This window comes from Malassezia sympodialis, genomic scaffold, assembly GCF_000349305.1.
Source record: "Malassezia sympodialis ATCC 42132 genomic scaffold, msy_sf_10, whole genome shotgun sequence".
Taxonomy (NCBI): Eukaryota; Fungi; Basidiomycota; class Malasseziomycetes; order Malasseziales; family Malasseziaceae; genus Malassezia; species Malassezia sympodialis.
Window position 1 is genome coordinate 111,385 of NW_017387808.1, and position 25,731 is coordinate 137,115.

General features: G+C 61.8%; 9 protein-coding genes across 9 annotated transcripts; 5 read left to right on the forward strand and 4 right to left on the reverse strand.

Moving 5' to 3' along the window:
• Positions 1-127: 127 nt before the first annotated feature.
• On the forward strand, positions 128-2,496 carry MSY001_2200 (uncharacterized protein; the record flags this gene model as incomplete). Its single annotated transcript, XM_018884038.1, has 2 exons — positions 128-2,283; positions 2,379-2,496. The coding sequence occupies 2 exons, from the start codon at positions 128-130 to the stop codon at positions 2,494-2,496; spliced, it is 2,274 nt and encodes a 757-aa protein (XP_018740738.1).
• A 20-nt stretch (positions 2,497-2,516) lies between these two features.
• On the reverse strand, positions 2,517-4,292 carry MSY001_2201 (uncharacterized protein; the record flags this gene model as incomplete). The annotated part of the gene is made up of 1 exon (XM_018884039.1): positions 2,517-4,292. The coding sequence occupies one exon, from the start codon at positions 4,290-4,292 to the stop codon at positions 2,517-2,519; it is 1,776 nt and encodes a 591-aa protein (XP_018740739.1).
• Positions 4,293-4,367: 75 nt separating this feature from the next.
• MSY001_2202 (uncharacterized protein) lies at positions 4,368-5,195 on the forward strand (the record flags this gene model as incomplete). Its single annotated transcript, XM_018884040.1, has 1 exon — positions 4,368-5,195. One exon carries the CDS (start codon positions 4,368-4,370, stop codon positions 5,193-5,195), a length of 828 nt encoding a protein of 275 aa, XP_018740740.1.
• Positions 5,196-5,623: 428 nt separating this feature from the next.
• Positions 5,624-7,420, reverse strand: MSY001_2203 (uncharacterized protein; the record flags this gene model as incomplete). Its single annotated transcript, XM_018884041.1, has 2 exons — positions 5,624-5,793; positions 5,818-7,420. The coding sequence occupies 2 exons, from the start codon at positions 7,418-7,420 to the stop codon at positions 5,624-5,626; spliced, it is 1,773 nt and encodes a 590-aa protein (XP_018740741.1).
• A 402-nt stretch (positions 7,421-7,822) lies between these two features.
• Positions 7,823-12,589, reverse strand: MSY001_2204 (uncharacterized protein; the record flags this gene model as incomplete). The annotated part of the gene is made up of 2 exons (XM_018884043.1): positions 7,823-12,127; positions 12,152-12,589. The coding sequence occupies 2 exons, from the start codon at positions 12,587-12,589 to the stop codon at positions 7,823-7,825; spliced, it is 4,743 nt and encodes a 1,580-aa protein (XP_018740742.1).
• A 48-nt stretch (positions 12,590-12,637) lies between these two features.
• On the reverse strand, positions 12,638-14,821 carry MSY001_2205 (uncharacterized protein; the record flags this gene model as incomplete). Its single annotated transcript, XM_018884044.1, has 4 exons — positions 12,638-13,800; positions 14,142-14,257; positions 14,414-14,701; positions 14,769-14,821. 4 exons carry the CDS (start codon positions 14,819-14,821, stop codon positions 12,638-12,640), a joined length of 1,620 nt encoding a protein of 539 aa, XP_018740743.1.
• Positions 14,822-15,848: 1,027 nt separating this feature from the next.
• Positions 15,849-17,299, forward strand: MSY001_2206 (uncharacterized protein; the record flags this gene model as incomplete). Its single annotated transcript, XM_018884045.1, has 2 exons — positions 15,849-16,077; positions 16,107-17,299. 2 exons carry the CDS (start codon positions 15,849-15,851, stop codon positions 17,297-17,299), a joined length of 1,422 nt encoding a protein of 473 aa, XP_018740744.1.
• Positions 17,300-17,449: 150 nt separating this feature from the next.
• On the forward strand, positions 17,450-18,970 carry MSY001_2207 (uncharacterized protein; the record flags this gene model as incomplete). Its single annotated transcript, XM_018884046.1, has 1 exon — positions 17,450-18,970. The coding sequence occupies one exon, from the start codon at positions 17,450-17,452 to the stop codon at positions 18,968-18,970; it is 1,521 nt and encodes a 506-aa protein (XP_018740745.1).
• An 84-nt stretch (positions 18,971-19,054) lies between these two features.
• On the forward strand, positions 19,055-24,997 carry MSY001_2208 (uncharacterized protein; the record flags this gene model as incomplete). The annotated part of the gene is made up of 2 exons (XM_018884047.1): positions 19,055-19,076; positions 19,242-24,997. The coding sequence occupies 2 exons, from the start codon at positions 19,055-19,057 to the stop codon at positions 24,995-24,997; spliced, it is 5,778 nt and encodes a 1,925-aa protein (XP_018740746.1).
• Between the last annotated feature and the right edge of the window lie 734 nt (positions 24,998-25,731).

Below are 25,731 nucleotides of genomic sequence, written 5' to 3' on the forward strand. Positions count from 1 at the left end.
GAGGCTCTGACATTAGTTGGCACAAGATCGGGACCACATATATACATCGCTTGTGCAAGGTCTGTTACGTTCGTACGGCTCTATCTTGCTTGCTTCTGTGCCGGAGCACGAGGCAGGCCAGCCGTGGATGACGGTGGGGGACTCATCCCCCTCACCCACGGCGCTGGTATCGGAGGAGTGGCAGACCAAGTTTCGTCGTTTGTTTGAAACCTATTATGTGACATTGACGCGCCATGCATCGCGACTGCATGCGAGCCTCCAAAAGCAAGCGCAGCGCAACCGGGACGCCTATATTCGGCACGGTGAGGTGTTCGAGGACCGGCAAGCCAAGTTTGAGCGACAAGCCAAGGAGACAAAGACGCTTATGGAGTCAACTCAGGCGATCTCTGTGATGCTTCAAGTGCATGGATTGGACCTCCCGGATCCGCAAAATGAGCCAGTGCAGAAACAGGGTTTGCTTCTTGGCGCCAAGTCCACCTTGGCCGAAATGAGCGCACGGACAGAGCAAGAATTCGCGTCGGGGAAGAGCCCCTGGGAGGATGAGGAGACCCGCAACTTCTATACAGATGTGTGTGATCTCCGCGCGCATGTGCCACCGAGCTTGCTAGCGGGCGGGGCCCAAGGGGACGATCCGAAAAAGGCCTCCACAGAGACCGAGGAGTTGAGCTCGCTCACGTCGCTCCTGGATCGACTGCCGTTGCTGGGCAACCGCGAAATGGTGGATCAGCTTGCAATTGAGCTGGCCTTTTACACGAAGCCGGCAACGCGCAAGCGCCTTGTGGAACGGCTGTTGAGCGTGCCTAAACAGCGATGGGACCTAGTGCCATATTACGCGCGTCTGATCGCCACCTTGCATCCGTATATGCCACTACTGGTAGACTCGGTGGTTGAACAGGTGGACCAGCGACTGCGCCGCATGAGCTTGCGGAGCAAGATGGATGCGCAGACGCGCGGTCAAGCGATTGTGTACTTGGGCGAGCTCACCAAGTTTGGGCTGGTGCCTGAGCATATTGTCTTCCACATGTTTAGCAGGCTACTGGATGACTTTGGTCGCGTGTCGCTGGAAATGCTGGCCCTGTTGCTCGAGACGTGTGGGCGGTACCTGTACCGAATGCCTGCCACGAATGCGCCTATGCAGAACGTGCTGGATCAGATGCGCCGGAAGCGCGCGGCGCACCACCTAGAAGAGCACCACGGCCTGCTGCTGGACAATGCGTATTTTAAGTGTGTGCCGCCCGAATACCCTGTGGTGGTGCACCGAACGTTGTCGATCAAAGAGCAATTTGTGGTGCACCTCTTCGAGGAGAAGCTGACGGAGATGAAAATGGACCGAATAAGCCAGCTGGTGCGCGCGCTCGACTGGCAGGACGCGAGTATGGAGGACCTGTTGTTTGACATGTTCACGTCGCCGTGGCGTGTCCGCTACGAGGGCGTGCGGGTCCTCGCCGACCTGTTGCGCGTACTGCACTCGTGGCACGCTCCGTTTGTGGTGCGTGTGCTGGACCGGGTGGTGGAGGGCATTGATACAGACCTGAGCCGGACCGATTATATGGCCGGACAGCAGCGTGTGGCGCGTGTGCGCTACCTGGGGGAGCTGTTCCAATGCCAACTGATACCCCCTGAAGCCGTGTTGGACCAGCTCTGGCGGCTGGTGGTGCGCCGTGTGCACCGCCCCGACCGCTACGACGACTTCACGCGTGTGCGCCTTGTGTGCACCCTTCTGCAGACGTGTGGTGAGGCGTTTAGTGCCCATCCATGGCGTAAGCGCATGGACGACTTTTTGGCAGCGTTCCAGTACTACCTGCTCGCTAAGCCGATGCCGCCCGTGGACGTGGCGTACCAAGTGGAGCAAACACTGGACCAGCTGCGGCCCCGCCGCTCGCGTCATCCCTCCAAGGCTGCGCTCGCGCAGCGTTTGGACAAAATTCTGCCGCTGTTTTACCAGCGGGACCTGACGAGTATTGTGGCTGGGCTTGTCAAGACGGGCGGCACAGAGCATCGCCCCGGGAACGACGAGTCCGACAGTGAGATACCCCGTGACCTGCGTGACGAGTGGGCGAGCTCCGGTGACGAGTCAGACAGTCAGGACGGTACTGATTCGCTGTATGCATCGGAGGGTGAGCCAGCGAGTGCGTCGGACAACGAGCTGGATCCTGAGGCGGCGCTCGACGAGCAAGCGGACGACGAGTTAGAGCATGAGCTTGCGCTGCTTATGGCCGAGGCGAATGCGGCGCCGGGCTGGCTCAGCGGGGGTGGCTCGACGCTAGAGCGCACGCGGCAGGCGTTGTCGGGTGCCTCCGTCCCGCCACGGCCGCCGCCAGCAGCGCCGACCGTGTCCTCGCCCGACTTTATGACCTTTTCGCTGCTCTCGCGCAAAGCTACCAAGGAGATCCAAGTGCCAGCGGCTGCCTCGATCTCTGTGCGCGCGCGGCAGCAGCAAGAGCAGGAGGCAGCGGAGCGGCAGCAGCTCAAAGCGTATGTGCTCGCGTACCGTGATCGTGAGGAGGGATCCAGGGCTACATAGCAGGAGGCTCGTCCTCGCCGTACACTACGAGCTTTTCATTTTTCGACTCGGTGTTGGGCGGCACGAGGTACCGGGGCCCGACATCGGTCTCCTTGAGCTGTGCGCGTTCGCCGATCTCGGCAGACGACGAGACAATGCAGTTTTCCAGCTTGGCATTGTCGCCCACAACGACGCCGTCCATAAGCACCGAGCGCATAATCCGCGCACCCTTGCCAATCACGCAGTTGCGGCCAAGGATCGAGTGCTTAATCGTCGCACGCTCGTCGATCTGCGTGCCTGTGCCAACGAGGCAGTCGGCAGACAGCTGCGCACGGGGATGGATGGGACTCTCGTCCTCCTTGGTCGCCTCGAACGGCACCGTGCCGCACCCCAAGGTCGCAGGCATGGGGAATGGCGCAGCGAGCCCGGCCTGCATGGCCTGGGAGCTCGCGAGCTTGAGCAGGAAGCGGTTGCACTCCAGGAACGTCGGCACGGTATTGGCGCGCGCGACGAACCCTTCGTCCGCCGTCGATGCGCTGAGCTTCTCCGCCTCGAGAACTTGCGCGGCCGGCCGCGGGCGCTGCGGCTCAGGGCGCAGCCGCGATACGAGCATCTCACAGCGGGGCTGGAACGGCGGGCTCAGGGCGTCCATATCCGCCACGCTGGTCCACGTCGGCAAGGCGCCGTCGGTGCTGCGCGCAGCATCGAGGCGCCAGCCGGCCTTAGCGCTCAGACGCGACTGCCAGCCGCACTTGATGATGAACGGCACGAGCTGCTCAGTGATGTGGTTCAGCTCGGGATGCGCTTCGAGCAGGGGCAGCAGGGGCGCGAGATGCAGCGCATACACGTGCGAGTCCAGGAGCGAGGTCGATATGCGCAGGTAGGGGTGCTTCCACAGCAGGCTCATGCGCAGCTCCAAGTCGGATGAGTTCTTGTCAGAGACATCGTCCGAGTCCATGACTAGCAGGGGCTCGTGCACACTCAAGGTATCTTTGGCGCCGCCGGGCCACACCTGGATGCCCTCGTGCAGACGGAGCGGTACGCGATCGTATGCAGTGAACAGATTCGCGGGCCCATCGCGCTCGCGCTCCTTGCCGGTACCTTCGCCAGCGCCGCGCTCGTAGAACAGGCACGAGACGGTGGGGGAATCGCCGACGGCACTCAGATGCGCCGTCAAAAAGTTGGACAGCGGCATGTGCGGCGCGATCAGGTCCACAGGCACGACGAGGGGGTCCTGGTCCAGCTGACGCGTGGCGGCGAGCCAGTAGAGCAGCTGCGCGGTGCCCCAGCGCGTGCGCTCGACCATCTGCGAGGGCTGGCGCAGGCTGCGCACGGCCTCGCCGGCCTTGGGGCCGTTCGGCACGAGCTCAACGTGCATCACCGGCGCTGCCGGCATGGGCTCAACGAGGCCGCTCACGCCGACAGGCACCGCGCATGTCGCGCCGCCCATCGTCACACACACGTTGCTTTCCGTGGACGCCGACGCCGCGACAGCTGCCGCCTGTGCCGAGCCTGCCTCGACCTCGCGCGCGCCACCAGGCGGTACCAGGTACAACGAGCGTAGTGCAGCCGTAAGCGCCGAGTGCTCGGCGACGGGCGCTACCAGCAGGCACGAGCGGAAGCCGGCGGTGACGAGCCATTGCAGCGGGTACGCAATCATCGGGCGGTTAAGCACGGGTAGGAGCGCCTTTGGCAGCGTATCATTCGGCAGATCACACAGCGGGTACAGATTCGAGCCGGCATCACTGAAGATGACCGGCTGGAACCGCTGTGCATACCCCGGCGCCATCGTAGTCCAGCGCGGCGGCGCTCGCCGGCCACGCCTTTTGTGCTTACCTAAGGTCCGCGAGACCTGCCCCACTCCATGCTGTGGCGGATGGGCGCTGTGCCGCGCCTCGCGGCGCACACTGGAGCCAGCATGCGCGTGTACCGGCCTGTGTGGACCGAGGTGTGCCGGAGGCCAGCGCTAGGCTGTGTGAGCGCTACGCGCGTGGGCCTCGACGCGGCACGCCGGTGGCGCAGCGGCGCGCCGCCCAAGACGCCGGCACCGAAGCCGGCCCCTCCGGCTGTGGCGCTTTCCGAAGACATTGTTACGCTGCCCAATATCCTCACGCTATCGCGCATAGGCCTATGCCCAGTGATTGGGTGGGCCGTCGCGACGCACCAGGCGCCCCTCGCACTGGGCCTGCTGGCCGTCGCGGGCAGCACCGACCTGCTGGACGGCTGGATCGCGCGGCGATACCAGAGCCGCACGGTGTTTGGAAGTATCGCAGACCCGGCCGCAGACAAGCTGCTGATGGCGACCATGGTCCTATCGCTGGGCGTGGGCGGCGCCATGCCATGGCCGCTCGCGCTGCTCATCCTTGGACGCGATGTGTTTCTCGTTGGCCTCGCCTTCTACATGCGATACCGCTCGCTGCCGCCGCCCCGCACATTCGCGCGCTACTTTAACCCACGGCTGCCGAGCGTGCATGTGACGCCGACGCGCGTCAGCAAGGGCAATACGTTTCTGCAGCTGGTGCTTGTGGGCATGTTGACGCTGCTGCCGCTCCTTCCTGAGGAATGGCGCACGCATCCCCATACGCAGCGCGCTGTAACCGTACTCGAGTGCGTCGTCGCCGGCACGACGCTGTGGACCGGCGTCGACTATGCCGTGAGCCGCCGCTCGGTGCGTTATTTGCACGTGCCATAGACCTACGAGGCGTCTACGTCGCCTGCCACGAGGAAGCCAGCGCGCCAACGTCCACCGCCCTTCTCGAATGCGCGCTTCGGCAGGGGCAGTGTATCGGCCTCGCGGCATGTCTCGAGCGCTTCGCCATGCAGCGCCGTGATCGGCGGCGCGGCGGATACGTTTTCATCGAGCGACCCCGTCTCCAGCGCCACGTGCAACATAGCGACAAGCGGCTCCAGCTCGGCGCGCAGCTGGTCCATCGCCGCAGGCGTCGCTGGCACTTGCAGGGCGGCAAGGCGGTGCAAACGCTCCAGCCGCGCGTGGTCGAGCAGCGGCGTGCGGTGCTCGCGCGCCATCGCCTTCGCAAGGGCCTCGTCGACGCTCCACGTCGGCGCACGCGGAATGTGCCGCCGCGTTGAATAGGCGCGCTTGCCAGTAGGCCATGCTGCCTACACGTCAGCCACATCGGTACGCACCGGCAAGGGCGCCGGCGCCTGCAGTTGCGACTGCATCAGCGCACGGAAGCGCGTGCCAGGCTGATCCAGCTGCTCGAACGAGCCCGCCTCGGCTACTTGCCCGTCCTGCAGAAGGAGGATGGTATCGGCGGCGCGAATTGTGCCTGCGGTCAGTGAGACAAACGTACTCAGGCGGTGCGCAACGATCCACACCGTCGTGCGGCCCTGCTCGATAATCGAGGTGATCGCCTCGTTGATCAGCAGCTCCGAGGCCGAGTCGAGCGCCGACGTCGCTTCATCCAGCAGCAGCACGCGCGGTTCGCGCACGAGTGCACGCGCAATCGCAATGCGCTGGCGCTGCCCACCGCTCAGCTCGCGGGGGCCGATGTGCGTGTCGAAGCCCTGCGGCAGCGCCTCGATAAACTCGGTGCAGTGCGCCGCGCGCGCCGCGCGCTCCATCTGCGCACGTGTAGCATTCGGTGTGCCGTAGCAGATATTCTCCGCTATCGTGCCTTCGAAAAGCACGGGCTCCTGCGGCACAAGCGCCATGATGGCGCGCAGCGACTCGGGCGTGAACGTGCGAATGTCCCGGCCGTCGACCGAGATGACACCTGCGTCAGGTTCGTAGAAGCGCATCATCAGCGCGTGCACGGACGACTTGCCCGCGCCGGAGGTGCCCACGAGCGCGACGCTCGTGCCAGGCTGGATGTCCAGGTTGACGCCACGTAGGATAGGCGTGTCGGGGCGCGTCGGGTACCGGAAGTGCACGTCGTCAAAGCGGATGTGCGCGCCGCGCTTGTCGACCTGCTCCGCGTGGAGCGAGCGGCCCTGGCCGAGGGGCACGCCGGGCGTACGGTCCAGCAGGCCAAACACGCGCGCACCGGCGCCCATGCCCTTCATCAGCGACGTAAAAAAGCTCGTCATAAGCATCACACCGCCGCCGAGGTACGCCGTGTACATGAGCAGCGACGTCAAGTCACCGACGGTCAGCTGCCCAAGGCTCACGAGGTGCCCGCCGTACGTGAGCAGCGTCACAATCGCACAGTTGCCCACGAACCCTAGGCCCGAATGGAAGATGCCGCCGGCGTACGCCTCCTTGGTCTGGAGCGCCGCAATCTCGTTCACCTGGCGGTTGAAGCGCGCCGCCTCGTGGGCCTGTGTGTTGAATGCGGTGATCGTCCGGAACGCCGGCGGGCTCAGACGCTCTTCAGCCGTGCGCGTCATCGTGCCGACCGCCTCTTGTGTGCGGTTCGTCAGGTGGCGCAGGTAGCGCCCGTAGATCGACGCACCAAGCGCCGCGGGCGGGATCACAGCCATCATCACGAGTGTGAGCTTGGTCGAGATGTAGAACATGGCCGAGCATGCGGCCGTCACAGTGAGCGCGGAACGCAGGCCATCGGCCAGGTCCGTCGTGATCGCCTCGCCGACCATGTTGCAGTCCATGTTGATGCGGCTGACCGTGTCGCCGGCCCCGCGATCGGCAAACGCCACATCCTGCCTGAGCGCGCTCGAAAATGCACGCTCACGCACACGCTGGATCACGCGCACGCCTGCCAGCTCCAGCATAATATTGGAGCTGGCGCGCGCCACAGCACCCAGCGCGAATATGGCGAGCAGAAGGAGCGCCACTGTCGACATGCTCAGGCCGAACGGCAGCGAGGTATCCGGCGACGAGAAGAAGTCGACGACCTTGCCGATCGTGAAGGGCACAGAGAGCGATACGGCGGACGCCACCAGCAGGAGCGCCATAGCGAGCGCCATGCCGCGGTACTCGGGGTACATGAGCGCCATGAGGCGCGGGAGCGTGGGAAACCGGCTGGCACTGGCCGCGCCGCGCGTACGTGCGCTGATCATGTCACGCAGCGTCACGACGACCTGGGATAGGGCACCGGGCCGCTGCGGAGCAGGCGCAGTGTCTTTGGCCGCGGCCAGGCGCGCGCGCACGGCGTCGTCTTGCGCCACCGAGCCGCGCGTGCGCTTGTCGTCGCCGCTCGGAGGAGGGGCCGCGCGCTGTACGCCACCGGCGTGTAGGCACCGCACGAGCGGCGGCACGCACACACGCACTGGCACCGCAACAGAAAGGGGCATGCGACCCACACACGCATGAAGAACCCGCGGCGGCTGCAGCAAACGGGGCGCCAACGCCCGAGCTAGCAGCGCCATCGTGGGAGGAGACAGGCGCGGGCGAATCTATCACGTGCTAAGAGCCTCGGCCTGCGCGCGGTACGCGTGCCACGCGGCGCGCGCCACGGCGTCGTGCGGCGCCGGCAGGCCCGTCCACAGACGGAACTGGTGGAAGGCCTGCTCGAGAAGGATCTCAAGGCCACGGACACCGTGCCATGCAGGATTCTGCTCGACGAGCGTGAGCAGCGGCGTCTTTTCGGGGCGGTACGCCATGTCAATCGCCACGCCGCCGCCGGCCGACAGCAGGTCGGCCGGCAGCACAATGTCGGCGCCGCCCGGCGTCAGCGACGTGCCGGAAGCCGGCACATTGCTCACAATGACGTCGGGCGCCTGGGCAGCGGCGTCCGTGAGCGCCTGCAACGGCTGCACGCGCCACTCGGTAGGCACGCCCGCCGCAAGCTCCGCGGCCTTCGAGTACGTGCGGTTGTACAGGAGGACGGTCGTGGCGCCCAACCTGTGCATTGCATACAGTGCGGCGCGCGCCGAGCCACCGGCGCCGATCACGAGGGCCGTGCGCGCTGCGCGGCGGGCCCGGTGCGCCAGCTCATAGATCGCACGCCAGTCCGTGTTCTCGCCGTGCAGCGACAGGCGCTCGCCGTCGCGCTGTGGCACCACCGTGTTGACTGCGCCAATGGCCTGCGCCTCAGGCGACAGCGTGTCCAGCAGTGCCAGGATGTCGCGCTTGTGGGGGATCGTGACACTCGCACCGCCAAAGTCGGGCGCGCGCACGAGCGCACGTACGCTCGCATCGACCTCGGCCGTCTCGTGCAGCGCGTACGAGTGCGGCAGGCCCAGCAGCTGAAACGCAGTATTGTGGATGAGCGGGCTCAGCGAGTGCACGATCGGCGTGCCCAGGAGGGCAAAGCGCTGCGCAGGCAGCAGGCCGAGGAGGTGGCGCGCCGCGTGGATCTCCTGCACGCTTAGCTGCCCCGGCGCCGCCCTGCTCGGCAGGCTGGGGTGCGTCACGGGCGTGAGAAGCGGGTTGAGCACGCGCGAAAGCTGGCCGGCCGCCTGCATGTTGATCGCAATGAGCGTCGAGGCATCGCGCGCCGCCCGGAAGTGCTCCAGCGCCACATTGTCCTGGACCGAATGGGCGATGCCGACGAGCTTGACAAGGTCGCCCCACTCGTGCCCGCGCTCGTACAGCTGCGCCATCGCCGGCGACGTCCACGGCACCTGTCCCGCCGTGTCGTGCGCCGACGCCACAATCCGCGAGGGCCCGCGGTGCGCGCGCAGCTCGCGCCACGCGTCCGGCGAGCGGCGCAGCTCCACGTCGACCCACTCGCAGCCGAGGCGCACGCCGAGGCGCACGAGCGCCCAGTACGCCTGCTCCTGGTCGTCAGGGAACCGCCCGCCCTCCGACACGCTGCGCACCGTGTACAGGATCGGGAGTGGCGAGTGCTGCCGCAGGAGGACGGCCTGCGCCCGCACCTCGTCGACAGACGGCATGCCCGCCGGGTCCAGGAGGTCCACGCGCAGCTCCAGCACGTCCACACCGGCCGAGGCCGTCGCAAGCACGGGGAGTGCGTCGCGGATGTGCGAAAAGGTGAGCGAGAGGAAGAAGGCAGGTCGCGCCGGCACAGGCGCGCCGAGCGCCGGGGCCAGCTGCCGCACGAGCGCGGTGACGACGTCGCCCTCGTTCACCGTCTCGAAGCATGCACACGCATTGTACCAAGGCTGCCGCCGCTCGAACACGTCGCGCAGCGGCTCGCCGTACGGCGGGCGGTGGCTCGTCGCAAGGAACGCCTCGATCTCCTCGAAGCGGCGCACCACGTGCACCACAGGGCCCGTGCGCTGGAACGCGGCGAGGAGCGCCCGACTGGCCGGTGCCTCGACGACGCCGCCGCCGAGTGCGAGGACGTGGCCGTGCGCACACTCGCGCAAGAGCTGCTCCAGCACGCGCGTCTCCTCTTGGCGGAAGGCGTCCCAGCCATGCTGCGCGATAAACGTGCCCAGGTCAAAGCGCTGCGAGAGCACCTCGTCCGCGTCGACGAACGTGCGGTGCATGCGCTCAGCGAGGAGGCGGCCAATGTGCGACTTGCCTGAGGCGCGCATTCCGATCAGCACAATGGTCGCGTCTGACGCGTAGCGCCCGGGTAAGCCCGAGAGGTCAGCGGACGCGCGCGGCGCCGGCACGAGCGACATGGCCTCGTCCGCAGCGGCGAGCGGCACACGCAGCTGCGTGCCGAGCACGTCCCACCAGGCAGGCCACGTCTTCTCGACGCACCGCTTTTCCTCCAGGGTCGTCGGCTGGCCTGGCACGACGCTGGCCAGGACACTGAAGGCCATGGCGATGCGGTGGTCGTCGTAGCAGGCGATGGGCGCCGAGGTCGCCAGGTCCGCGATCGAGCGGCCATACACCACGATGCCGTCGTCGTGCTCGTGCGCCTCGACGCCAAACTTGGCAAGCTCGGTGACCGTAGCACGCAGGCGGTCGCACTCCTTCACGCGCTGGTTCGCAATGCCGGTGATCTTGGTCGATGTGCCTTGTGCCACGGCGAACAGCACGGCGGCTGTCATGAACGCATCGGTCATGGGCTCCATGTCGACCTCGCCGAGCTGCCGCAGCGTGCCGGGCGGCGGACCAGTGACAGTCGTGCTGTTCTCGGTCTGCTCGACACGACAGCCCATCGCCGCGAGCACGTCGCGCGCAAAGCGCGCGTCGCCCTGGAGCGACGCGGAGCCAATCGACGGCACGGTGACCGTCGAGCCGGTGATCGCCGCGACAGCCAGGGGATACGTCGCGCTGCTCGCGTCGCTCTCGACCGTGTACACGGCTGGCGCACGGTAGGCCTGCTGCGGAATGCGGTACACATGCTCAGCGACCCGCTCGACCCGCACGCCAAACGACTCCATCATCGCCACCGTCATGTCGATGTACGGCTGCGAAATGACCTTGCCGCCGACAAGCTCGAGCGTGACGGGATCCTGGGCGTACGGCGCACACAGCAGCACCGCCGACACGTACTGCGACGACACGTCCGCGGCCAGGCGGATCACGCCGCCACGCAGACCGCCACGGCCCGTGATGCACAGAGGCAGGGCGCCCGGCGCCTCGACGTACGCCATGTCCGCACCGTTCGCACGGAGGGCGTCCACCAGCGGCCCAATCGGGCGCTGCTTCATCCGCGCATTGCCCGTGAGGGTCACCGTGCCATCCCGCAGCAGCGTCGTGACGCCGGTCATGAAGCGGGCAGCGGTGCCAGCGTTCTGCAGGTACACTGGCTTGTCGCACGCCTCCAGGCGGCCGCCACCACCGTGCACGACGAGCTGAGCGCCGTCCTCTTCCCATGCAAAGTCCGCGGCGCGCAGCGTGCGCAGCGCGTTCATCATGACCTGCGTGTCGTCCGAGTGCAGCAGGTTGCGCAGGCGGCAGGTGCCTTCGGCGAGGGCAGCGAGGACGAGTGCACGGTTCGACACGCTCTTCGAGCCGGGCGTCGGCAGCGTCACCGGCTCGCGCGGTACGCCGCGCGACGAGCTTACCTGGACAGACGGCGCGAGCACGCGCGCGATCACGGCGTCCGGCACGGTGCTGGCCCGCTCCTCGGCGGTCGCGCCGATGCGCGACAGGAGCACAATCTTCTTGGCCGTGCCGGCGTTTTTCTTGTCGACGCGCATAATGTCCAACAGACGCGCCGTGGTGATGGCCTGCGCCTGCGGCAGCGCGGCGATGCGCGCATCTTTGAGCGTGACGGGCAGTCCATAGTTCGTCAGCGCCCGCACGAGCCGCCCGATCACGACCTGCGGTAGGCCGTGCATCGCGCGCGCAATCTCCGCCTCGAGCACCATCCCGATGGCCACACACTCGCCGTGCAGGATGGCGGGCGTGAGCACAGCCTCGATCGCGTGGCCGACCGAGTGCCCAAAGTTGACGAGGTTGCGCAAGCCAGTCTCCTTCTCGTCGATCGTGACGATGTGGGCCTTGACGCCGATGCTCCCGCGGATCACATCGAGCAGGAGCGTCTGCGACGGCGTGCGCGTGGCGAGCGTGTGCCCGAGGCCGGCCGGAGCCGCGCGCGCCTCGTCGCTGAGCACGGCCGCGCGGATCGACTCGGACTCGCTCTCGAGCTTGTCAAAGTCGTCGGCATCCCAAATCGCCGCCGTCTTCACCACCTCGGCCATGCCGTTGCAGAACTCGCGCTCAGGCAGAGTGAGGAGCCATGCGGCGTCCACAAACACAAACTGCGGCTGGTGGAACGCGCCAATGAGGTTCTTGCCGTAGGGATGGTCGATCGCCGTTTTGCCGCCGACGGCCGAGTCCACCATGGCGAGCAGCGTCGTAGGAATCTGCACATACTTAAGGCCCCGCATGAACTGGTGTCAGCCTCGTCCACATACCGTCGCCGATACAAAGCCCACCAAGTCGCCCATCACGCCGCCACCGCAGGCCAGCACGACCGTGTCGCGTGTCAGGCGGTGCGCCAGCATCCAGTCCTCGATGCCTGCCTTGGTCTCGCGGCTCTTGCTCTCCTCGCCAGGTGGCAGCACGTGTGCGAGTACGCGCGATGCGTTGCCTTCTGGCCTATACTTCTCAAACGCTTCGCGGAACTGGTCAACCACGCCGAGCGCCTCGAGATGGGCGTCGGTGAACAGCACATACGAGCTCGTCGGCAGCTCAGCGTACAGCGTCTGCACAATGTGCGGCACCAGGTGGAAACCCAGCTGGATCCGCGTGTCTAGGCAACGAAGCTCGTGGATTGTAGCACCACTCAGCTTCGACGTAAAGGGCGGCGCATGGTACGACGGCACCTTGTGGCCCGCCCCGGCCTCGTTCATGGTGGGACTGGAAGGTCTTCGCCAGCTCGGCAGTGGAGGCACGTGGCTCTATGACTCTACACGCCTGTCCAAGGCTTGGCGAAGCAACGCCAGCGCCTCGGAGGTATCCAGGGGCCATGGCAGGCCCAGCGCGCGTGCCATGTCCTCATCTGTGCGCGACTGGCTCAGTTCCGTCCGTATCCGTATGAGCTCGCGCTTCGGGAGCGGAGACACCCGCTTGCCCCCCGACTCGCGCGCGCCGGCCATCGTGGAGAAGGCCAGCTGCGTCACACAGTACTTGGTGTTCCCAAAGGGATTGTCAAAGCGCACTGCATAGTGCATCCAGCGCGGTGCAATGACCGTGGCAACACACTGCCGCTCCAACTGGAAGCACGAGGGATTCAACTCAGCCGCGCGCGCCATCATCACAGCCGACGCCCCCGTCCGCTCGCGCAGACGCGGTGCATCGCTCGCCCCGAAACAGTCGCCATTGTAGATGACGGGCACACTCTGCCCAGTTTCAGCGGCCACCTTCGATACATGCTCTGCAATCTCACGGAATCGGTCCACGAGCGCGGCCTCGCGCGGCCGCATGGGCTTGGTCCGGCAGTGGATCGTCAGCGCGCGAATCGTGCGCGTCCGCACGATCTGCTCAACGAGGGCCAGCGTCTCGACCTGCGTGGGCAGGAGCCGGATCTTGCACGTCACACTCACATGCGGCGGCGCGGCACGACGCATTTGCCGCAAAATCTCGCACAGCAAATCCGGCTCCGTGAGCAAATTCGCCCCCATACCGCCGAGCGTAGAAAACGGTTTCGGGCAGCCGCAGTTGAGGTCGACCCCCGCGACGTCGTCGTGTGCCGTGACGATGCGCACCGCCTCTGCTGCATTCTCGGGCGTCGAACTGCCGACCTGGTATATCAAATAGGGGCGCTCGATCGGGTGGCACGAGAAGATCTGCTTGTCGTCCTTCATGTATTCGACAAGGCCCGTCGACGCATTGACGCGCCGCGTCGTGCCCATGATCGCACGGTCTACAATCTCCGGCGACCACACGAGATCCGCGCCATACTCCAGCGCTAGTAGACGCGAGGGGAGCGACCCAATGCGGACCATAGGCGCCAAAAATAGGCCCTTGTCAAACACTGGCATCCGGGGATCGCTAGGTGGTGGCATCTCCGTATCCAGTTTCACGCGCTTCGCTTGACTTTCTTCTGTGCCATTCTCGGCCCCTGGTCTAGTCGACATGACACTTCTTGCAGCGCTGAGAATGCGATACGGCCCCCAATTCCGTACCGCAACCAGCCGCATACAAGCGCGGAAGAAAATGTCAGCGTTCCCCGACTTGTGGAGGGCCAATTCGGCCCAATTCTACCTGCGCCCCAGCGACCAAGTCCATGGGTCTGCACGACTTGCACCATGTCTGGCTGGAGCGCCTCACTCTGGTGCAAGCACCCGAGTGCCAGGCACCGTCTCGTATCACTTTAGCACCGGATATGCACCCTCTTCCGCCCAGCATGGACGCATACTGCGTCTATCCCTTCACTGCAGAGAGCCTGGCCCAGGCGCAGACCACCCGTCTGTCCGCAGATCAGCTCCGCGCCCAGCGTGAGGAACATGCTACGTTCCTGCAGCATTATAGGGAAAAAAAGGAACATGAGCGCCAAGCCTACCTGCACAAAGTCGCGCCTGGCTGGGCGCACGGAGACCACTCAATCCTGCAGCCCGACTCTGCGCCGTTGCACGGACAGACAATCAATTCGAACGAATCTACTGAACCTTGTCCAGAGGCCGGTTAAAGCCTCCTTTCCTGCCCAGTAAGCACGTACGACGGATCCCACATACCGGTTCATGTACTGCCGCCAACTATGCTCCTTCTTGATCTCGGCGAATCCTTCCGAATTGTCCTCAACATGCTTGCCTTTGCTCGTTCCAAAGCTCCCAAATCCCATCATGGCCGCCATCTGGTCGGCCTCGGCATCGTCTGTATCGCCGGAGAGGGGGGTATCTTTGCTCTGGTTGTAGCGCTTGGCTTCACGTGAGTCCTCACGGTTCGCGGTACGCTGGGGCACAGGGCTTCGCTCTCGTGTGCTTCGCCGGTCGTCTTGGGGGCGCTGCGATTCTTTGTCATGGCTACGCCGAGCGCCCCAGCGGTCTCTCCTCTCATAGTCATCATGATATCTGCTTTCCCCAGAGGCACCGTCTCTCCCGCTCCAAGGTAGATGTCCTCGGTCGCGGTCGCGGTCGCGCCATGAGGGCCGCCGCTGGGCCTCTCGCGAGCGCTCGCGCGGCCTATTGTGAGTATCTTGAGACCAGGACCTCCGGTCCTCGGTCCACCTGTCCTGGCCTCGAATCCATCTCTCAGATTCATAGGCATCTGCCTGCCCTATGGGCAAGGGCTCAGCATCGTCGTACTGCACCCGTGAGCGGCGACGGTCCATCGGATCACCTGTGGAGCGCGCGGACTTGCATGGCGTCGTGGCTCAAAGAGGGTCACATGGGTCGGATGACTAATCTGATTCGCCTCGAGGCGCTCGTCGCACCCGTGTCTCCTCCCAGGTACCCTCTCCCCAAGCACATTCACTATGGCTGGCGGTCACCATCGTGCGTACAAAGTACATAATCTTACTTTCTAGGCTCTGTTAAGATCGACCCCGCTATTGAGCGGTGGCAGAACATGGTAGGTGCTCTTGCGTGGTCGAAATTCACTAACACGGCTCAGCACAACACTATGTACCAGCGTTTCCGCTGGACCCCCAAGAATGCACCCATCCTGCTGCTCTGGGGATTCGGTGTCCCTTCGCTCATCTACATGGGCATTTCGTCGACGAACGTACGTCTTCGCGTCGCGACAATGGTGCTAACTTTACAGAACCTGTGGGACTACACGGGCAAGAACAAAGACGAGTCGCTGTTGCGCGTGTCGCCTGAAGCCGAGTCGGCGTGAAATAGTCATCGCAGTCGTATATCTGGCGCTCTAAAGTGCTTATTATATATTGAGTCGTCCTCCATATGCTCTTCTTTCGTGTTGACACTTTCAATCACTACGAATGGCCATACTGGGCTCCTCTTGGCCAACCAACCAGGAGACCTTAGGCTGTGGCTCGCCATAGTCCCCCGGGCCATGGCGTCCCTGCGCCGAGGGCGCCGTGGTCACATCCTTCATCCAATCACGTGAGCTAGTATTTGTCATCGGCTCGAGACGGCCGAGTCATGCGGGTGGTTGACACTCAATTCCCTCTGATCTCGATTTTCTTCCCCCACTCCCACTTTCAACAGCATGTGTGACTGTCAGGATACTCGCCCCAGCAAAATGCAGCGTATTGAAGGTGAAGCCTCTGACGATGTCAAGGAAAGCCATGTCGCTGTAGACAGCAGCAGCGCTGTATCCAAGCCGGCCCGTTCTGAGAACGCGGCTCTCCAGGGTGCCCAGCCATTCTCTGCGTCACGTTACGCCGACTTCCTGAGCAATGTGTCCAACTTCAAGATCATTGAGTCTACTCTGCGTGGTACGTGCATTAAGAAACTAACCGAGTAGAGGGCGAACAGTTTGCGAATGCCTTCTTCGACACGGAGACGAAGATCAAGATTGCCAAAGCTTTGGACAACTTTGGTGTCGATTGCATTGAGCTCACCTCGCCGGCCGCCTCGGAGCAGAGCCGCAAGGACTGCGAAGCCATTTGCAAGCTTGGTCTGAAGGCCAAGGTCATTACGCATATCCGTTGCCACATGGATGACGCCCGCATCGCTGTCGAAACTGGTGTCGACGGTGTCGACGTGGTCATGGGCACCTCCAAGTTCCTACGCGAATACTCGCACGGAAAGGACATGACATACATCACCAAGGCAGCTGTTGAGGTGATCAACTTTGTAAAGAGCAAGGGTATTGAAATCCGTTTCTCCACGGAGGACTCGTTCCGTTCGGACCTGGTCGACCTGTTGAGCATCTACCAGGTAGTCGACAAGGTGGGCGTGAACCGTGTGGGTATTGCCGACACTGTGGGCGTGGCCAGCCCCCGTCAAGTGTACGACCTCGTGCGCACACTCCGTGGCGTGGTTGGCTGTGACATTGAATGCCACTTCCACAACGACACCGGTTGCGCTATCGCCAACGCTTACACGGCCTTGGAGGCTGGTGCGACTCACGTCGATACGTCTGTGCTTGGTATCGGTGAACGCAACGGTATTCCAAGCCTGGGTGGGTTTATTGCTCGTATGTACGCGGCCGACCGTGAGTTCGTGATGAACAAGTACAACCTCAAGGCCCTGCGTGAGGTCGAGGACATTGTCGCGGACGCTGTTCAGGTGCAGGTGCCCTTCAATAACCCCGTTACTGGCTACTGTGCCTTCACACACAAAGCCGGCATTCACGCCAAGGCCATTCTTGCGAACCCTAGTACCTACGAGATCATCAAGCCTGAGGACTTCGGTATGAGCCGCTACGTGTCGATCGGTCACCGCCTGACGGGTTGGAATGCTGTCAAGAGTCGTGCCCAGCAACTCGGTCTCGATCTGACGGATGAGCAGGTTAAGGCTGCCACCAACCGTATTAAGGTCATGGCGGATATCAAGGACCAAACCATGGAAGATGTGGATGCGGTACTGCATGTGTTCCACCGTGCCATCCGGAATGGCCAAGACGTGAGCCGCGACACTGTGTTCGACAAGCTGTTCGACCAACACGTTGCGTCACGGGGTCCGAGTGCCATTACAGAGGATGGTGAAAACTAAATATATGACACGTCCTGGCAATTCGTGCCTAGCAAATAGAAAATAAAAAGTCATGTCTTTTCCATACCACTTTCACATGGCAATCGCAGGGAAATAGAGTGGGCCGCTCGGCGTCGCGTATGGCTGACTCAGCGCCACATCGCTGTCCACATGGGGCAGCAGGATGAGGAGGCAATAGGCGGCTCTTACACAGAGTCAGAGAAGCCAGGTGCTGTCTTTGACTCAGGGCCAGATGAGAAACACGATCAAATACCCAAGGTGCTTGACAAACGCCGATGGTCTCGATTCGCGTGGATTGAATGGGCCAACATCGATCCCATCTCCAAGGACGAGCAGCGTGTGTCGCACCCGTACTCGATTGGTTTAATCTGGTTTAGCGTCAACATGAACGTCCTAAGCTTCTCTACCGGCATGCTTGCCCCTGAATTTGGGTTCGGCTTCAAGTATGCAAGCTATACAGTATTAGGCTTTCTGATCGCATGGGGTCTTTTCCCATCTTTTTTCGCACTCTTCGGCAAGAACCTTGGCTTGCGCCAGATGGTGCATGCACGATATTCTTTCGGATACTTTGGTGCCTCTTTGGTGTCCATTTTAAATGCTATCACAGGTATCGGTTACATGATTCTTAATGCAATTCTTGCTGGAGAGACACTGCAGGCTGTATCGCCTAATGGTAGCATGTCGGCGACTGTCGGCATCGTGATTGTTACCCTGCTTGGTCTCATTGTGTCTTTTTGCGGTATCCGCGTGCTGAATCTAATTGATATGTGGTTTTGGATCCCTGTCCTGATAAGCTTTGCCATTATGGCCCGGGAGGCCAAGTCCGGCCCTCAAGGTCTTCACTTGGACCCGAACGAGCAGCCTCCTTCTGCGAAATCTGTTTTGTCTATGGGATGTCTCATGGCAGGATTTTATGCTACCTACTCAGCATTCTCATCCGACGTCAGTTTGTATATGAACCGCGACAAGTCGTCTGTGTGGCTCTTTGTGGTGGTGATGCTAGGCCTGATCTTCTCTGCGCCGTTGGCCATGATGCTGGGGGCGGCATTCGCTACGTCAGCTGTCGATATCCCGGCTTGGAATACAGCCATTGAACAAAACCCTTCGCCGGGTCCCCTTATCAACCTTATTTTGTCCTCTCATTTGGGCAACTTTGGCAAGTTTCTAACGGTTCTCATTGCCCTCTCGGCCGTGAGTAATATTATGACAACCTTCTATTCCATGGGTCTCAGTGTACAAACAGCGATCCCTATCCTTACGGTTCTCCCACGCTTTGTGATTCCCATTCTGGCGACAGCCATTGTGCTGCCTCTGGCTATTGTGGGACAGGACCACTTTTACAATGCTCTGACTAACTTTGTGAGCATCATTGCTTATTGGGCGGCTCTTTATATCGGAGTCACGCTAGCCGATTTCATCGTTATTCGGAGGTGCCGTTTCTCTTCCTATGATCTTTCTATTTGGAACGACTGGCGGTCCTTGCCCCCCGGGTTCGCTGGCATCCTCTCAGCTGTATTGGCTCTCGGACTTGTAATACCCTTCATGGATCAGACATGGTACACGGGCCCCTTGGGAGCCAAGGTCGGTGATTTGGGATTCGAAATCGGCCTTGGCCTCTCCTTTTTATTGTATTGCTTCTTGCGCCCGCTCGAGATGAAACTTTGGCATTAGCCACGGCCAGGCTCAGGTACATAGTCACGTGAACAACACAACACCCAAACATACGCGCCGCGATGCCGCGCCCACCTCCACGCCATGGCAGACACGGCCGGCGGCAGTGCGGACGATGTGGCGCGCATGCCGCTGGGGGAGCGCCTATCATCGAAGCTATGGAAAGCTCGATTAACTGCGTACGAGGAACTGACAAAATCATTTTCACATACATCTTCAGACGAAGATCCGATCTTTGCTGACTATGCGCACCAAACCGACGTACTGCAAGGTATGGCTCTTGATACCAATGCAGCAGCCCAGGAGAAGGGCGTCGAATGTCTCTGTGCTTTTGTTCGGTATGGTGGCACACGTGCAGGTCGCACACGCATGGATGTACTGCCAGGGGTGGCAGAAAAATGCCTCTGCTCCATGCGCACAGGTACTCGTAAAGCGGCACAGGAGTTGGTCCTGCTTTTTGCAGAGCAGGAGGACGTGGCTGGTTGTGATGGGATCATTGGCGACCTTTGTGACAAGATTACATCTAAGCAGCCCAAGGTTGTCGCAGCTAATGTCAATGCCCTGACTCTTCTGGTACAAAACTTGGGTGGTGAGCAGGTGAATGTGCGCCTCATTTCCCAGTCCATTCCGCGAATATTTGCACATGCGGATAAGAATGTGCGTACAGAAGGCAGCGCGCTGGCAGTGGAGCTCCATCGGGTGATGGGCGCGGCCCTTGCGCCCGTGCTCTCTCAACTAAAAGACATTCAGGTGAAAGAACTGGAACGACAATTCAGTGAAGCTGCACCCGCTAGCGCACCTCTGAGGCATCTCGCATCGAACAAGGCACGAGCGGAGGCCTTAAGTGCGGCCGAGCCTGCGGCAACGTTGGACGAGGCGCCGGCTTCGTCAGGCGCCGCAGTGGATGAACAGGAGAGCGCTATGGATGCGCTTTTGGAAGATCCTTACGAAACGTCTGAGCCTGTGAATGTACTGAGCAGTCGCAAACTATCTCCACAGTTCTTTTCACTAGTCGCATCGACCAAGTGGCAAGAACGTATGGAAGCCCTCGACTCCTTGCATGCCGCGCTGAAGGACAGTCCACGTATCCAGCCTGATCCGGGCCTGGATAGCTACGTACAAGCATTGCAATTGCGTGTTCAGAAAGACGTCAATATAAACGTGGTACTGCAAGCATGTCGTTGCTTGTCTGGATTGGCACAAGGCCTGCGCAAAGACGGCACGTTCTTATTATCCGTGCTACCAACGGTGCTCGAGAGACTGAAAGAGCGCAAGCCCGCCACAGTCGAGGTTCTTTCTGCCACGCTTGATGCCTTGTTCCTCTGCGGCACGCTAAGCGACGTACTGGAACCAGTGGCTACGGCTGCGGCCCATAAGAATCCAGCTGTCAAGGCGGGCACCGTGCGCTTTCTCGCCCGGTGCCTGCAGTCTACCACCGCAGCACCTAATAATGCTGATATCAAGTCCATGGCATCGTTGCTGCTCACGTCGCTTGGTGAAGGGGCTGGTGACGTGCGTGATGCCGCGGCGCATGCCATGGGCACTTTGCTGAAACTTGTGGGCGAGCGGCCCATGGCGCCCTTCATGGAGCAACTTGACGATATCAAGCGGTCCAAAGTCCAGGAAGAGGCGGCGAATGTAATCTTGGCGGTCAGGCAAGCTCCTACTGGGAAAAGCGCCGGCATGCGTCCCCCTTCTAGCGCCGCATCTGCCAGTGCAGTGCACGGGACTCCTGCAAACTCTCGTGCTCCTGCCCGGCCGCAGCAGAACCCTACACCGGCTGCTTCAAGGCGGTCTGCGCTGCCTGCAGAGGGCACCACCCCTGCACATGCTCCCAGCAAGCCCCTCGCTGCTGTTCGTGCGACATCCCAGAAACCAGTGATGACTCGTGCACCTGTTGCGGCACCGAGCGGCCCGAGTAATACTACTTCACGCCGTCCTGCTCCACGGAATAATGCGGTGCAGTCTGCAGCAGAGGAGGCTGTCTCTTTCCGCTACTCACCCGAGGAGGGCGCCGCTCGAGCACTAGAACTACTTCCCGAGCATGTGCGTGCACAACTTGCTTCATCGAGCTGGAAAGAGCGCTTGGAAGGAGCTCAAAGTCTTGTGCCATGGATTCGCTCAACGGAGCCTGACACCGAGCTGGTGGCTCACCTTCTCGCGCGGCATCCCGGCTGGAAGGAAAGTAACTTCCAAGTCATGAACATGGTGTTCCAAGCCATGCAGGCTATGCAGGAACTTGGTTCCTTTGGACGAAACACGGCCGCCTTGACAATTCCACCACTGTGCGAAAAACTAGGCGACATGAAACTCAAGGCGACAGCAGGCGAGACGCTGATGCTGTATGCGGAAGCAGTCTCGTTTGGGTATGTTCTTGCTCAGAGTGTGCCTGTGCTAAGTGCTTTGAAAGCGCCCAAGGCCCAGGCAGATGCTCTGCTCTGGGTGAACGAAGCAGTACTTGCCTTTGGCCTCCAAGGCGTGGACACCAGGACACTTGTGTCATACTCGGTGGATGCGCTCAAATCGGCGAATGCGACCGTACGAGCTAATGCCACTACACTGTTTGGAACGCTCGCGCGATTTGTTGGTCGTGCACTGCTCGGCCTTGTATCAGATGTGACGCCGCAGCTCATGGCCACGTTGGAGACGCAAGTTGCGTCGGCAGAGCCGGCACCTGCGCCTACTCGCGCAACTCGCTCTGCGAAGGTGGGAGTCCCTCAGGAGGTTCCTGACGACGAGTCACCCGCCAACCCAGAGGTTGAAGAGGAGGTGGATCTAGACAGTCTCATTCCTCGTGTCGCGATCGAGACATTGGTGTCTTCCGCGACACTTCAGTCGATGGGCGACAGCTCGTGGAAGGTCCGCAAAGAGGCACTGGAAGCGGTCCAATCGTCCCTGCAGTCACATCCACGACTGCAGGGACAAGGCACGGATCTAGTGCAAGCGCTCAAGCCACGTCTTCAAGATACCAATATCATGGTGCGTACACTGGCGCTCGACACGGTGTCGCTACTTGCGCGCGGGTTGCAAAAGAGCTTTGAGCCACTCGCACGAATTCTCAGTGCTCCTGTCGTGCAGGTGCTGGCGGACGCCAAGGCGCCGATCCGCGCTGCTGCGGTCGCTGCGCTAGATGCAATGGTGGGGCAGGTGCATCTCGCGCCGCTTGTTCCAGGCATGGGTCTGGTGCTGGACGGCAAACATGCCAATCCTATGCTACGGCAGGATTTATTCCAGTGGCTTGAAGGCGCACTACCTGCGCACGGACCGTTGCCCGATCTTGCACCGCTCATTCCGTCCGTCCTTGCGTCACTCGACGATCGGTCAGGCCCCGTGCGCAAGGGCGCACAGGCCCTACTCCCTCTGCTCTTGACAAGTGTGGGACATAAGGTGCTTATTGACGCGACAGGAGCCCTGAAAGGTGCATCCCGTGCGACAGCATTGCCGCTAATCGAAGCTGCCCGCAGCCAAGCAGCGCGATTGGACCAACCTAGCGCAGCGGCCGTACCTGGGGCCAACGGTGCCGGGCCCCGACCAGCCCCACGGGCCATTGTGTCACCGAGTGCGATGCCTTCCGCGCCCTCGACGGCTCAGCGCCGCGCCGCGCCTACAAGTGGACCAGTTGTTCGCAAGGAAGCAGCTGCGGCGCCTGTGGCGCGTGTGCGCCCGGCCGTGACAACCGAGAAAGCGCGGCCGAAGGCGTCCGCGGTAAGCCGCACGCTGTCTTCCTCGACGCGTGCAGCGGAAACGGCACCGCCACCCACGCCATTTTTGACGTCGGATGACAAGTACAAAGCTGCGCGTGAGCGTGTTTCGCGAACACCTTTTGTTATCGAAGGTGCTGTCCGCGCACGCGATGTCGCGACACTGCGACAGCAGATGGAAACGTGCTGTGTGCCCACGCTAGTCGCGCGTCTTTTCAGCCAGGATCACCATGCGGAGCGGGACTATCTGCAGGGCCTCGATGACTTGATGACTGTGATTACAAACCCTGCGTGCGCGGAAGGGGCAGGCATATCCTCGTCAGAAGTGCGGGCACAGGTGTGTGCAAACTCTGATGTCCTGCTTAAGTACGCTTGTGTGCGTCTGTTGGAAAAGAACACGAGCGTAGCACTTCGATGCTTTGAGCTCGTGGGTGCACTGCTGGATTTACAAAGCCAAGAAAACGCACCTCTGGGCGATGCCGAGGCGCAAGCCCTCGTCCTTACCCTCGTCATTCGAACAGGCGATGCCAAAGCAGCTTTCCGCGAAGCGGCCCGTGATATGCTTCGACGCGTGTGTGTCTTGTTCCCGCCGTCCCGTCTCTTTCAGCTGCTGCTGGAGCATGGGCTATCATCGAAAAATGCGCGCACGCGCTCTGAATGCCTCGCTGAGCTTGGCTGCCTGTTAACGCGCCATGGAATTGCTGTGTGCACACCAGCCAAATCCTTACCAGTGGTGGCGCGACTTATAAGTGATCGCGATCCGTCCGTGCGCGGCGCAGCACTCAGCACCCTAGCTGAAGTATACAAACTCATGGGCGAGAGCCTCTGGCGGTTGCTGGGGCCACTGCCACCTAAGGACGAGAGCCTGCTGGAGGAACGCCTGAAGCGCACAAGTTTGCCTTCGTCTGCTCGAATGGCGCCGACCACCAGCTCGAGCAATGAGTTGGTCGACCGACGGGCGCAGCCCACAATGGCAGCGCGTGCGCCGCGCCCGTCGTCTTCGGTGCCGCCCGCCGACGGCCAAAGTGGCACTGAAGACGACGTCGCGCTGGTCAGCAGTGACGAGAAAGAGACAAGCATTGCCGGTCTCAAGTCCCTGCAGGCGCGCCTGCCCCAAATACTCTCGCCCAGCTCACGCCCATCGGTGGTGCGGGCGCTTTTGACCGCACTGCAGTACACTTCGCGAGGAGGTCTCGTGGATCATCGTTACGTCAAGCATGTCTTGCAGACCCTGCTAGTTCTTTTGGACTCACAATATGCGCGCGCGGCTCCACTAGACGTTGAGGATCTCGCACCACTATTGCAGTCGCTGCTTCAGCAGCTCATGCATATATCCGCACTGGACGATGAGGCGTCGCAGACACTCGCCAAGCAGCTAAACGCCGTGGTCTTACGCGTGCTCTCTACATGCCCTGGTGATGCGGTGTATGCTGCCCTCTTCGAGGTCCTCACAGAGGGTACACGCACACTCTCGGCAGACTCCATCGAGGACGCTCGTTTCGTTGAGCTCGTCGTCAAATGCTTGTGGAAAGTGGCCCGCAAACTCCCGGCTGCACTCGAGGCGCAGCAGGTGCATGGCGCGGCGCTGTTGGTAAGCGTGGAGAAGTTTTTGCAAGCTGTGCCACCCGCCGAGTGGGGCCGCCGAGCACGCGAGCATGTGCCTCTGCGCGACATTCCTTTGATTACCGCGACCAACGTGCTCAAGCAACTGACGGATGTGCTGGGAGAAGGTGCGCTAGCACTTACGGATTCGTGGGACGAGCCGGAAAACAGCCATGTGTATCGCTACCTCCTGCGCCTACTGTACGGCAGTGGTGCCACTCGAGAAGGTGAGTCGGCTACCACTTCATCCACGGTCCCTCTTCCTGCTGCGCCAACCAAAGATGAACCGAAAGAAACTGCCCCCGTGCGCCAGACTACCAGTCCTACGGACGATGCTCTCACTGCCGAACTGCGCGGTATATTTGATCGTATCTCGCAGAAGGACCAATCGCGTGCTGCGATCCGCGATCTGTACGAATTCCAGAAACGGCACCCTAGCAAGCATGCCAGTATCGAGCGCTCGCTACAAAACACCGGTCCTATTTTCCAGCGGTATATCAAGCGCGCCCTCGCGAACCATGCGGCCGAGGATCAGACGCCAGCACAGACACTGCCGTCCTCCAGTGTGGATGCGCGCCTTGCCGAGCTGAAAGCCAAGTTCCGTCGGGAGCCAGGGGACCAGCGCAGCACCGAGCGCATAGAGAAGCGCATGTCCATGTCCACGGAGGCCTTGCGCACGCGCCTGGCCGCCATGCGCACAGAGGACGCAGGACCTAGTACTTAGCACTTCATCACCGCCACTGTGGAGGTCTAGTCGTGTGCCACCGTCGTGGTCATAGGTACGAGCATTGGTAGTGTCATGGATGGCCGACGGGACATATCAGATCCGACTCACGTACACTGGCCATCTCTCCCGTCTCATTTGCGGCGGAACCACAGCCTGATACCCTCAAAGACACAACACTCGAATGGGCCTATGTCTATGGACCGATCGAACAAGGTCCCAGTTCGACCGTGGCAATCCACTGCCTGTGTGCCGACCATCTGGAGCGATTTGCCGTGGTCATATGATGCGAAGGAAGAAGATAAAGACACATGGCAGCTCTCCCGCAAGTCTAGCCTACATTCCGACTATGATCCCACTTTATGCGCTCGCTCTAGCCCGCCAGCTGATCTACAGCACCCATCCCGCCGTGTGCAGCACCTTCGTGCCCTAGATACACCGCGGCATAGTGCACCGCAAACATTTTTGGAGGCAACGATTGCAAAACTTGGCGCCGATGCTCGTGGAAGTATCAGCGAACCTGCTAATGGCACAATCAATGAATTAAAGACACGCCCGCGCACGGTCAGCGCTGCATCGACGTGGCAGACAGGTCCCGATGTGGATGATACAGCTATGAACACACGTCGGTGGCTTTCGCTGTCTGGTCAGGGGCGTGAACCTTCGTTCAGGACGGATTCTCTTGGCTCATATGACTTGACAAAGTTTTCGACCTCCCCGGCGCATGGTGGCAG